Source organism: Poecile atricapillus, chromosome 1 (genome assembly GCF_030490865.1).
Source record: "Poecile atricapillus isolate bPoeAtr1 chromosome 1, bPoeAtr1.hap1, whole genome shotgun sequence".
NCBI lineage: Eukaryota > Metazoa > Chordata > Aves > Passeriformes > Paridae > Poecile > Poecile atricapillus.
In genome coordinates, this window is record NC_081249.1 from 175,129,467 (window position 1) to 175,142,790 (window position 13,324).

General features: G+C 41.8%; 1 protein-coding gene across 1 annotated transcript in view; it reads left to right on the plus strand.

Moving 5' to 3' along the window:
• The window catches only part of KCNH5 (potassium voltage-gated channel subfamily H member 5), a 148,429-nt gene that overhangs the window by 103,338 nt on the left and 31,767 nt on the right, over nucleotides 1-13,324 (plus strand). The window contains exon 9 of the mRNA XM_058833832.1: nucleotides 6,961-7,213. Within this exon, the coding sequence (XP_058689815.1) occupies nucleotides 6,961-7,213 (253 nt within the window). The remainder of the gene's footprint in view (nucleotides 1-6,960; nucleotides 7,214-13,324) is intronic.

The following is a 13,324-nucleotide window of genomic DNA, read 5'->3' on the forward strand; positions in this document are numbered from 1 at the left end:
TGGTTCCTTGCAGATCGGGATGAGGTGAACAGGAAGTTGTGCCTCACCTCACAGAGCTGAGCTAGGAACAGGTACAGCTGGAATCCATGGATCTCTGGAGGGCAGGATGCAGGAGAGATGCTCAAGATCTCACAGTCCTTGCCACAGATCCGTGGGCAGGACCTGTGGGGCTTTCTGTTTCCCCTTTGTGGATTGTTTGCCTGCTTTATACACTCTGCAGGACCAGGAAAGAGTACTCACAGTCACCTCTGCCTCTTGGTTTAATATCTTGGGATTAATACAGAATTAATGGTGAACTTGTCATGCTTGAGGAGATGCCAGGGCTATGGAGCAGCTCACGAGCTTAACTCCTGTGGGAATAAGTCCCTGAGTGGATGGGCCTGGATTTCCTGAGCACTGCCACCAAAGGGGCTCTCAGTTCCAGATCACATCTCAGGGAAGGTCTTCTCCACATCTGTTTTCATCCTTCATTTCCTTGAGAGTCTTTACATAATGCTGCATGTGAGAAAATGAAGCCTCCTCCAGAAGAAGCACAAAATAAAATAGTGCACTGAACAATTCCGTTCTTCCAAAGGTGACCTTAAGTGCCAGAAACTGTTGCGACTCGAGAAACTCTTTTATATATGACACATTCTTTCTGATGTTTCTTTTTCTTGTTTTATCCAGAAAGATGTTTTTAAAGGATAGATTTCCCAGTAGTGTGCTATCTCTTGCTCCATTAGAAGGCTGTGCAATAATTTTGCTTGCTGTAGATATGATAACAAAACTGAAAACAATAAAACCTTTAAATATGCAACCTTTAGGCAACCTGGGATCTACTCTTGGGGTCATCTGTGGACATTATTAGTGTGCCACTTTCCAGTGCATTAGACAGACCAGTAGCCCCTGTGCTGGTTAACCACTTGATTCCTTAAGACACATGTTACTGCTTCTCATCTTGCCCTGATTTCCAAACCCTTAGCCAAATTCTATCTATGTTGAAAAAACTGAATTTAATGTGCTCTACAGCAAATTTCTGGGGATTTTTTTAATGTCTCTAGCAGGTTGCTTAGTTAAAAAAACAAATTAAATTTGTTACGATGCCACTAAATCTGCCCATTTTAATCACTGGTTCAGCTCATCTATTAGTAATAAGAGAACAAGCCAAACTCAACTTAGATGTGATTTTCAGATCTTGATTTCAGAACATTTAAATCCAAGTGACCTTGGATCTTACTGCAATTAAAACAGAGCACACCATTGCTACTGAAATTCAGTTCTTAGTGCCAAGATACTCAGTGATGTATTAAAGACTACCCTAATGCCTGCAGGGTTAATTACTGCTCAGCTCCATACATCATCTTTGAGATCCTCACAAAATTTTCTATTTATTGTAACAGGAAAATGCTGTGATTTGCCAATCAGCTGTTTTCTTACCTTTGTCTCTTTGGCCTCTATCCAGTGCCAAATGTAACACTTTTAGCCAGGCCTGATAAAGAATTCCATACTCAAATGAGCCAAATCTTTCTAAAAATCTGAGTAACTTGTTCAGCTGCCTAGTGAGTATTGTGGGTCTTTTGAAAAGAAGTGGCCCTGAGTCTGACTGCTGAATATGTCTGAAAGCCCAGAATGGCCTTTCTCCACAAAATAAAAATACCTATCTGTGGCCTCTTATGGGTTTGAGGTTGGAAGAGTTTACTTTCTTTATTTTCAAAGCTGGCATTTTTAGTATCTCTGGTATTTGTTACAGTTATTAATTTAGGAAACAGTCCTAGTTATTACACCACAGAATGTCTTGGCTTGGTTATCAGTCAATACTTTTCCTACCTACAACCCCCAAAATGTGGGAATCCTGTTAGCAGAAACAAGATTGATAGCGAATGTTTTTGATTCCCTGGCTTTTTCCCTTTTTGTTGACAAGTCTTAACAGATTCTGTAATACCTCCTAAGCCGTCCTGTAGTGTTTTCCAGCTGGGGAAGATTTTTTAACAAACACTTAAACCTGTAAAACCATCCTAAAATATATTATTTGGACACACTCTTAATCTATGCAGTTTTTTGTTTTGATTCATGTGCTTTTGTTTGAATTTTTTATAATCTCTGCTCCCTGTAGAGCTCTTTGAGCTGTTCAGGAAGCTTATCTTGAAATGCCTGAACATGCTGAGGAAATGGATGAGAGAGTTAAAAAAATCAGATGGAACCTCCTGGGGAGTTTAATTCCCCACCCCTACAGATCTCGAGCTGAAAAGACTGTGAGATGTTTTGTGCCAATTCCCTGTGGGTCTTCCAGAGCTGGTTCCTGCCTTTGCCAATCTCTAGCAGCAGCCACAAGCCGTTCTCTCACTGTCAGCATTTCCCATATGAGGTGGTCTGGAGATGATGGTGCTGCTGAGTCTTTGCTTTGGGAGTTGTGCTGGGGTCTGTATCAGCTGGGAGCTGGGTGGTGATGTCAGAGCTCAGCAATTGTCTTACACTGACTTTGAGGAGATTCAGTTTCCTGTGCAAAGAGGGGAGGTGATAAATACTATTCTGTGCTTTCCTTTCTCCTCCCTCAGCTTTGTAGTGGGTCAGGTCTTTGTGGACACCTGTGTGCTCTTCAGGGAGCCTTGCTTCTTTGCTGGTGAAATCAGAGTTGGTACAGCCAGCAAAGATTCTCCTTTGAGTAGAATTCAGCTTTCTCCTCTGATTTTGCACTGATATGTAGCAGGTTCTGTTCTTTCATGCTGCCTGGACACGTAGGGGAGAGCTGGCTGCAAAGTCTGTGGCTGCAGATTTATTACAGAGCAAATTCTGTAGCAGCACAAGCAGCTGCCCCCCTCCGAGTGCTCCAAACCCCTCACTTAGCAAAGCATTGCCATCAGCGACCTGAATACCCTGCCTGCCTTTCCAGCTGCCTGTTTCACTGCAAAAGGACACAGAATCTCTGAGGAAATCTCCTCTTAAGAAATCTGTCTTGGTGGTTTTTGCTGCACTGCCAAAAAATACACACAGGGCAGAACCAATGTCCCAGCTGAGCTTCGGTTCTGTTACCAGGATGTGTTGGAAGCATTTCCTTCACAGTGAAAAGATTGACTGAGCATTGCAGGGCATCCTCTCCCTTAACCAAAATTTTCTTTTTTGCACCCACACGTGTGCATTTGTACACAATATGGACTCAGGGACAGCCATGGTGCTGCTAGTTTGTATTTCTTTGGTTGAATGCTGCCTTAAAAAAGCTGAGGTGTCAGTGAGAGCAATTCACAATAAGAATGTCCAAAGTCTTGTATTATCAGTAAAGGGTCATTTTCAGGCAAATATTAGTCTGAATTTGAAGTGCTCATTTGAAGAGCATGCAGTAAACACATAGCTGAATGTTGCAATTATTTATCTTCATTCTCTTTTTTCCCTATCTATATCTACATTTATCTGCAGCAGTCAGGAATGCCTTGCCAAATCTTCAAATATTAAATATTTGTTTTACTTGTCATCTGTTTCATTCTCTGTTCACAATGCCTATGTAGCAGGCAAGAGAATTGAAATTAAGCATATTTTTTCCTGGCTAACTCTTAGATCATTACTCATTTACTGCTGATATTATCGATAATGGATATCTCCATATATCTTTGTACAGTGATTTGTCATTAGGAGAATCACTTTATCATGACATCAGAAAATTCCTGAATTATGCTTTCTAAGATTGGCTTTTCTCTGTGCAATGGATTTTTTTTCTGTCTCTTCATATTACAGTGTGTTATGATAGGTATGCTGCTTGTGTCTATAAAAAGAGTAATTTTTTGAGTGTTCACTTTTAATAGTCTGTATTTAAGTCAGTGTTTGTGAGGAAATGGTATGCTGTTTTGCATCCAAGTGGCTTTTATTCTCCAGAGATGCAATTATTTTACATTCCAAACAAAGGGTCCTGGAACATCTCAGAATCTTACAGGAACAACCTCTGCAACAGTTTAACCAATTTTTTTCTGCAGTTTGGAAGCTCAAAAGCCGAAATTTGGTAATCAGTCATGTATGATCACAGACATTTTTCTTAAGAGCAATGCTTGAGAATTCCTAGCTCGTGGCCTTGTTAAGTCAAAAGCACTTAAATTTCTGAAAGTATTAAAGGGAGATAAAAAACTTATAACCATGATTCAGGCCCAAGAGTAGATAAAAATGTTAAAAATCATCAATCATGGTAGGAAAGAAAGCAGAATTTTTCTGCTTAAGTTAGTATTGAGATGAAGAAAGATGGCATGTTTCTGTTTTATTGTAATAAAGACAAACTTTCTGTTTGATCCTCAAGTAAGGCTGAGGTGAAACAATCACTCTCGAAAGTAATTTTTTTTTTTTTTAAACTGAGAAACTAAGGTATGCCTGTATTTCTGCTGGTAAATGGAATGACTCAGGTAAATAGATGTTTGTAAAATTGACATTTGCCCCTACTAAGTTATGGAAATGTGATACAGAATATAGTCTACAGTGACTCACACAAGATACTGTTACTAATGCAAATGATGGCTTACAGAGAATATGCCTTGTCAAATGTGTTTATTACTATTTTTTATGATAAAATGTACTTATGCAGGGGATTTAAATGTTTTCTGTACAACATTTTGTCACAGAAAAATATCATTAACCCAAATTGACTTACTCTGAGTTAAAGTTGTTAAAATAGAAAGTAATTATCTAGTAGCTCTGGGAAGTTGGTTTTAAGTGAGAAAATGTCATGCAGGGGGAAAGTTTCCAATGAGAGCCTGTGCTTTGTAGTGTTAGGCAGAAAAAACATCTTCTATTTCTCTTATTTTTTCAAGACTGAGAGGTGTCCTGGTCATATTCTGTGAACACTTACATGTGGAAGAGATTTATGATTATTGCAGGTCTTTTATCTCAACAAGATCATAAATCAGTTCAGAAACAAGGTATGTTTTAAAAGAGAGAGTAGCTGTCCATTGGAACAAATACCCTGTAGCATTTGAAAACATTAATTCGAGAACTTCTGGGCTATAATTTCACCAGGTATTATGGGATTGATGGGAACATTTGGAGTGGAAGAGGTTAGTGCAGATGGTTACAGTAGCCCCTTCCCACCCCACACTGTCATAGTACAGAGAATGGGAAAATAACTTCTATTTCACCTTTCTACATTCACTATGTCTTTGATTCCAAAGGAACTTTGACCTATCTAAATAAGAAAAAGAATAAATATTATTATTAAAGTAGAAATTATTTATTCTTTTCACACTCTATACTTTAGGAGCTTTAGGAATGCTTTGCAGTAATTTGTTTTACACCTCTCCTGCATTAAACATAAATTGAAATTGTGGCTTGAGTTCATTAACTTGACCATTTGCCTCAAAGCTTAGTCAGGGTTACCAGAGTCTCCCTCTGCTATTATTCCATGATAGTCAGCTCATTAACCCAGTGTCCCTGTCTCCTGCTCTGTCTGCAGAGCTAGCTGCCAGATTAATTCCATATGATGAGAAATTAATCAGTAATATTGATCTGCACTCTTCTTGATATGAGACTTCCAGGGTGCTCTTAGTCTCATGCTCTTTTCTATCATTTATCCTAAAAAAAAACATTAAAAGGCTTTATATGTTTCTCAGTGCAATTAGCTGCTTTGCATTTTGGGGCTATAAGGAAGTTAGTGTGTTTAGGAGAGTGTGCACATATTAAACACATATTAAACAGTTTACAAACCCAACAAGACCCACAGGTTTCCATTTTCTTTCTTTCTTCAGGTGTATTTGTGTTACTGTTTCAATAGGGAAAGCTATTTAAGGTAAGAAACTAGTTGAAGGTCTTATTTAATTGATCTACAATGAACATGTCTTCATAATGGACAGTTATTCACTCACCTTTACGTTTCATGAGGTTTCATTACACTTCCAGTTTTTCCTCCAATCTCTTTAGATTTTCTAGTCTGTAAACCCTCCTGGGCAGGTAATTCCTTGTATATCTCACTGAAACTGAGCCCTGGGTGTGTTTGGACATGTGTTGGTAAGTGGTCACCTACATCAAGACTTCTGAAAGCTGGGTTTTCTGAGTGTGAACAAAACGTGGTGTTTTTCTGTTGAGGACGGTTTGTCTTTGCATGTCCTGGAGCTCTTTCAGCTCTGGCCTGTTCTGTGCTCCTGCCAGGAATGAGCACAGCAGCAGGCAGATAGTCTGGGCACCAGGTCTGGAGGGACACCCACAGACAGGACAGAGCCTTTCCACCAGAAATTCTGGAAAATGAGTGTGAAAACTGTTAGGAGTGAGCAGAGTGCAGCGGAACAGTCCTGTCTTCCACATCACCCTTCCAGATGGAGTGAAAGAAGTAGATGGGTAGAAAAAAACTACCCCAAATCAGGATAAAACTCCCACCAGAAACTGGATGGATGGATGGATGATGGATGGATAATGGATGGATGGATGGATGATGGATGGATGGATGGATGGATGGATGGATGGATGGATGGATGATGGATGGATGATGGATGGATGGATGGATGGATGGATGGATGGATGGATGATGGATGGATGGATGGATGGATGGATGGATGATGGATGGATGGATGGATGGGTGGATGATGGATGATGGATGGATAATGGATGGATGGATGGAAGGATGGATGATGGATGGATGGATGGATGGATGATGGATGGATGGATGATGGATGGATGGATGGATGGATGGATGGATGGATGGATGGGTGATGGATGGATGGATGGATGATGGATGGATAATGGATGGATGGATGGATGGATGGATGATGGATGGATGATGGATGGATGATGGATGATGGATGGATGGATGGATGGATGGATGAATGATGGATGGATGATGGATGGATGATGGATGGATGGATGGATGGATGGATGGATGGATGGATGGATGGATGGATGGATTTCAAGATCCCTCCTCACCAGGCACATCTTCAGACCATCCATCCGGTTATTTCATACACCGGTGGCCTTGGTGTCACATCCCCAGCTGATTGCTTTCCCACCTTTTCATTTATCCAGGTCCTCTCCATCTGCCCAAAGGACATGAGAGCAGACATCTGCGTGCACCTGAACCGGAAAGTTTTCAACGAGCACCCTGCCTTCCGGCTGGCCAGCGACGGCTGCCTGCGAGCCCTGGCCGTGGAGTTCCAGACCATCCATTGTGCCCCGGGGGACCTCATCTACCACGCTGGGGAAAGCGTTGATGCTCTCTGCTTTGTGGTCTCAGGATCCTTGGAAGTCATCCAGGACGACGAGGTGGTGGCTATTTTAGGTACTGTGATCTCTGCTGGGGTGTGTGTGGTTTGTGTGTGTTCTCCTTCTGCTGAGGTTTGAATATTAACGAGTCTTGCCTAACATCAGCTGGGACTGCGGGAGGCTAGCAGCTGTCATAAGATGGAGATGCTGTGTCACCAGAGATCCTTCTCTAGAAGCAAATCCTTCATCTTCTGTGCCATTGGGAGTGCTCTTTCTGCCCAGTATGGCTCACTGGTCACAGCTACAGTGTCTCTGAGCAGAAGAGAGTGGCATCTGTGTGCATGACATCTTTTAAACGGCCTGCTGGCGGAAATGCACATTGTTTTATGTTACTCCCTCAGGAGGATTTCTGCATTAACCTTCGCACTGGGATTTTCATTTGTCTGTGTTCTAGCCCAGAATAACACCTGCGAACAGTCTCTGCAAGGAGACAAAATTTTTGCTTGTAGTGAGCTGGCTTTACAGAAAATAAAGAGTCTGATCTGATTTTGCAAAGGGATGGGGTTACACCATGTGTCAAACCACAGTCAGAAATCTGAGTAATTTAGGTAAATCACCTTGTCACTCCACTGTGCTGTCTGGTTTTGGGAAAGAGCCCAGTGCAGACCCTTGTTAGCTTGTATGGGATTGGGAAAGGTGTGGTATGTGGTGGGACTGAGTGGTCAGCACCTGTGTGGAGGCAGGAATCCTCCTCAGAGGCAGAACAATGTGGAGTAAAAACTGGTGGCTCTGCAGAAAAACTACCCAGAGCCTGCCTTGCCTGTTTAAAATAAACCCAGTTATTGTAGAACTCATATCCTGCTGAATATTTGTCTTCTCTTAAGCTGGAGCTGTCACTCCCTGAGGGCAGATCCAGTGGATTCCTGGTCCTAGGGCAGCTGTCAGACCCCAGTGAAGCTCTGTGCTGCTTCTTCCCTCTAAGGATAGTTCCAGAGTGTTCCTGAAGTGTTTCCCTAAAAATGTGTGTGTGCCTGGGACTGGGGTGGGACTGGGGAATGTGAGGATGGGGCTGCATACCCCAGGGAACAGGTATCACTTGGATTCTCCCAGCTGGAGTATGAGCTCAGGAAAACACACATCCATGCTCTTTGGAAATACCTGCTGCACCTTTCTGTGTTCCAGGGAACACTAAGATTTTGAAATAGATTTAATGTAACAATGAATCTGTTTCCATATTCAGACATGGAGTCACTACAATGAAAGCTCCTAAATCAACAATTTCAATGGGAAATTATTCCTTGTATTCCAGCTCACTGGACCATTTCATTTTTATAATTAATCTCAGTGATGATATCTTTTATTTGCTTACAATTATTTAAAAAAAAAACCCAAAAGGCTTAAGAGGAAGTAGCAGTATTTAAACAAATACATGTTTTTTACAATGAAACCAATAAATATGTAATTTACTGAACTGAGAGCTATCACTAAATACATTACATGCAAAATGATACTTGTTTGCATTTATTAATCAATATTGTGTGTTTGGAATGACATGACAGTAAGAACTTTTTGTTTCTGCCTTTCAGGTGTATTAAATTTAGTATCTGTGTTAATCCCCATTTGACCAGAGAGACCATATCTGGTTAAATGAATTACCTTTAATTACCAAAAGTGCCTTCAATTCTTCCATGACTCAGAGCCGTGTTCATTATGTACTACAGGGATTGGCAGAACGTGTAAATGTAACTTAAAGCAAGATAAACTGCTTCCTTTAGCCCTTGAACACACTGAAGAGTTTTTTCATGCTCTGACAGATTATTTAGCAGAATAGTGAACTGAGTAATTATGGGATATTGTGTCCTAAAAATTCGCTTGTGGAAGAAAATCTCTCCCAGATGTAGCTGCAAAGACATTTCTAGTGGCAGCTGTGGCACCTGAAACAGCAACTGCAGATCAGACAATGAAAAACATAATTTTTATTGATCTGCTCTGCTTTGAAAAGTTCAAGCACAAGGAACATGAATCTGCCTAAGGGGGAGACCAGGTTTAAAAAAACTGACTAATGGGAAAACCTCAGTACCTGCTTTGAACGCTCCAGGAATCTGCTGCCACACTGGTTTTCCCAGGGAAAGTCAACTTGCAGGATTGTGCTGCCAGTCTGTCCGTCTCCTCCACCCCCAGCATTGACCTAGAGTAGAGGAAAAGCAATAAGTATCCTTTGGAAACTTGTCCTCATTAATTTCCTCTATGAGAGCAGAATGAACAGGACATGCTGTCTGCAGCCTCTGCTCCTTGCAGAGGAAATAATAGTGTAATGTGGTTTAATACAAAAGTGTATTTGGCTTGCTTAAGGAAGGAGAGAGGGAGAAGGGGTGTTTCAGTTTTTTTTTCAAGCATGCTCACCTGCAGATGTGGTGTATTTTTAAATGTGGAATATACTAGAAAAGTGAGTCAGGTAGGGGCATTAAAACAGGTTAGGAACCATCATGTCCTGTCTCTGACATTCATGCTTCCATCCAAAGTGCAGGGCTTCATCCTCCCTCAGGTCCTGGCATGAATCACTCCACGATCTTCCTTTGTCCATCTTCCCATATCATGTTTCCTTGCCTCACAGCCACGGTGAGCTGGCACATCCATCCTCCCTGCCTTCAGAAACGGCGTTCTCAGGAGACTTGGCATCCCCTCCAGGTGCTTTTCTTTTTTTCCACCTTCATGGAACAACCATCCTTTCATTCAGCAGCATTTTTCCTGCCTCAGCAGTGCTAGCTTTGGTGTTTCCTGTGCTTGAAATCAGGTGGAGCCTGCTGATTGACAGGGCAACTTGCAGCATTGTGACATTTTGTTCTCCCCAGTTTGATTTTGTTCTCATTTTTTGGTAATTAAATGCCCAGCCGCTGCAGTAATCAGCATTACAGAAACACAAACAGTAAGAGAATGACTCCAAACTGCAGTTTTTAGGACTCATTAATGGAGATATCCAGGTGCCCCATTATGTTCCCTTCATTAGTTACCTCCTCTTCTGGAGGGCAGTGTCCCACCCTTTGCAGGTCCTGGCTGTAGCAGGGAGCACTCCACGTGCAGAGCTGGGGTGCTGCTACACTGGGGAGAAGGAGACACAGACATCTGAACATAACTCACCTGCAGCTGCCAGGAGAATGGAGAAGGGCAAACAGTCTTGTCTCTAATTATCCAAACTTTCCCAGCAAGCGAGGTGACCCTGAGAAGGCACGTCGGTAATTTTCCACCGTCTCAAGCAGGAGTAAACAATTTAACTGCCACTGCTCTGCACAGGGATGTGTTACCAGCAGAGCATCTCAGGGAGGACCAGGGGTTTGGAGTCCCCAGGCTAATGAAAAGAGGCATCAGCTACCAGAGGGCACCTCATAATTCACCCTGCTGCAATTAACCTGAATTTGCTCCTGATGAGGAGTTACACACTGGTGGCAGTGCCAGCCAAGAGGCTCTGAAAGTTGCTTTCCAGCTCCTGCTATCGACACAGCTGGCTGTGTGAGCTGTGCAGTAACTAAAGCTGGGCATATTGATTAACAAGGTTTAAAGAAGTTGGGTTTTTTTCAGCAGAAAAATAATGGCCCGCCGCGTTCAGACGTTGATTGTAGGAATTGATCAAAAATATTGCTCAAGCTGCACAGCGATAAAAATATATTGAGCAGTGCAATCCTGGTGGGGGTTGTTGCTCAGTGAACTCAGTATGACAGTCAAGTCATAATGAATATAAATTTAATAGTTCATGTTTCAGCCACACTTAGGGTCCTGATCCCAGAGTATTCAGTTATTTGCCTTTATGTATTACCTAAAGCATGTTCTGCATATAATTCCAGAGTAACCTGTTGTTAATTGTTATTAGACAAACCAGACTTTATTAAAGGTCTGGTTTATTAATTGTTTCCAAATTTTTTTATCTGGGAAGGGGGTATGATGCAGGATGAGAGGAGTAAAGCAAGTGTCTTCTTGAGTTTGGTATGGTGGATGAAAATAGGGTTGAGTCTTTTTCTGCTCTTAATGCTACTTGTGTTTGGAGGTCAAAAGATTGAGTCTCCCACCAAATCACACAGAGAAAAGTTCTTTAGAGGAAGAGCAAGTAGCAGCTCCCATCTGGGTGAGCAGGAGCCCCAGGAGCTCCATAGCTCTCACCCATGGGCAATGGCAAGATGGTATTTGGTATCCATGCATCAGCACTTTGAATTTTCATGCCAGGGCAGCTGGGCACATGTTTCGTGCAGGACAAGACTGATGGTGCACATGATGCATTTTGTGACATGAAAACCTGTCAGTCCAGTTCCATCTCACAGTATTAGTGGCTAATTCCCTGATTTTAATTTGGTTGGTTGCAGCTTGGGTTTCTTCTCAAGTGGAATGAAGGTGGCAGAATTGGCCCCTGTGTCAAATTAGCTCTTGTTAATTTATACTGAACTTTTGTGTTGTTTTCCATGTGAAGTCAACCAAGGCAGACTAATTGTGAACGTTTCCCCAGGTTAGCAGCATGCACCTGGTAGCAATTTACAGAGCAGGCTGTGTCCTATTTCATCTATAAGAAAAGTCCCCTGTGTTCCAATGAGTTAGAGCTCTAAATTAACTAAGAGGAAAATGATTCAAAGAGGAAAGGCTTGGGTTTTTTTCAGCTAGCAGAACAGAAATTATTAATGCAATTTAGGCTGGGTTTTAAGTGCTGAATCTGAAAATATTTTGCAAAATACTTGAAGGGTTATTGGTCTGAAAACGAGTGTGATTTTCTGGTCTGCACTGTGCAGTTCTTCTTAAGTGCCTTGGAATCAGTCAGATCTTGCAGGTCTGGGTCAACATCTGCAGTACTGTTGTAAGATTTAGTCCTACTGATGCTTGTTCAAAAGTGTCATTAGTTCTTACTGACAGAGCTGAATTTTTCATATTATTTTGTAAATTTAATATATTTTTGTGTCTCTGCATGGTGGTTAATTATGATAAGAAACATCAATCTTAATTTAGTGCCAGCTAGTGTGTTACAGATTTGATTCACAGCCTCCAGAGTCAGAAAGATTCCTTTCTCTGAATTGATATGTTTTTGAATTAGACCTGCATGCTTCAGTGCCAAAACTTGAAAGTCTTGCCAGCACAAGAATAGGAAAATTATTTTAAAATTGTGTGGTACAGTTCTTTTAAATCAGAATAACATTTTGAAGCAATCTGATTTGCCCTATGAGTTTTCAAGGTGTTAGGAATGGCATTCTTTCAGGTTTATTTCCTAAGTCAGGAAGGATAGAAGGCTGTTTCTATATAAAAGCAAAATGGAAATAACCTTTCTACAGGAGCTGGGGCTTCTAGAAGGACATGAGGCAGTATGATACTTGCACTAAAAGTGAGAGAGATAAGGAGAGAAATCTTTCTGGACTTTGGGCCCTGCTTGCAGCAGTCCTGAATGCTGTAAGAAAGGTCAATTCCTTTGTGTTTCCAGGTGCAGATGGGGGAAGGTGTTAAATAATGCAAAGTACCTTTGCCAGCATGGACCTGGCTTTTGGCACAGTCTCTTGTCATTGCTGCTTTACTGACTGTTTTGACAGTGTTTCAGAGGCTGGAAATGCTGTTTTCTCCCATCGTTCTGCCCTTTCACGTGCAGTCCCATCCAGGTGGATTTATAAGCTGCTCAGTGATCAGCTTTGATATGGAAGTTCTGGCCCTTCTGGATGCCCCAGAAAAAGACTGAAGTTGAGGATTAAACATTGGCAGGGGCAAGAAGACCTCTCTCCCAGTTTAGTATCATTTCTGCCCATCTTGGTTGAGCTTGCAGTGATATCCCAGATGGGAAGTGCACCCAATGGATTTTACCCTCTTTAGGCAGAAAAAGCTGTTTCAGCTAAGCCAAATGTCTTGGGGTGACTTTATGGTCCAGTATCCCCTATTTTTCCCAAATTTGTTTCCTCCCAAATTTGTCTCAAACTGGGACACCCAGAAGCCCAGCCAGCCCAGCAGCCTGTCTCCAAAAGTGGTCAACAGCAGATGTGCAGGAGAAAGTAGGAAGGTGAAGTAAAAAAACTGTGATGCTTCCCCAGAATGTCTCCAGCCCTCCACTGGACTGTATTTCGCTCAGAGGGAAATATTTTGTGTTTAGTAGCCACAGATGGATTTTATTCCATGAATATATGGCATCATTTTGTAAACCTGTGCAACCAGTCCCAGTGTGCCATGGTGAGGA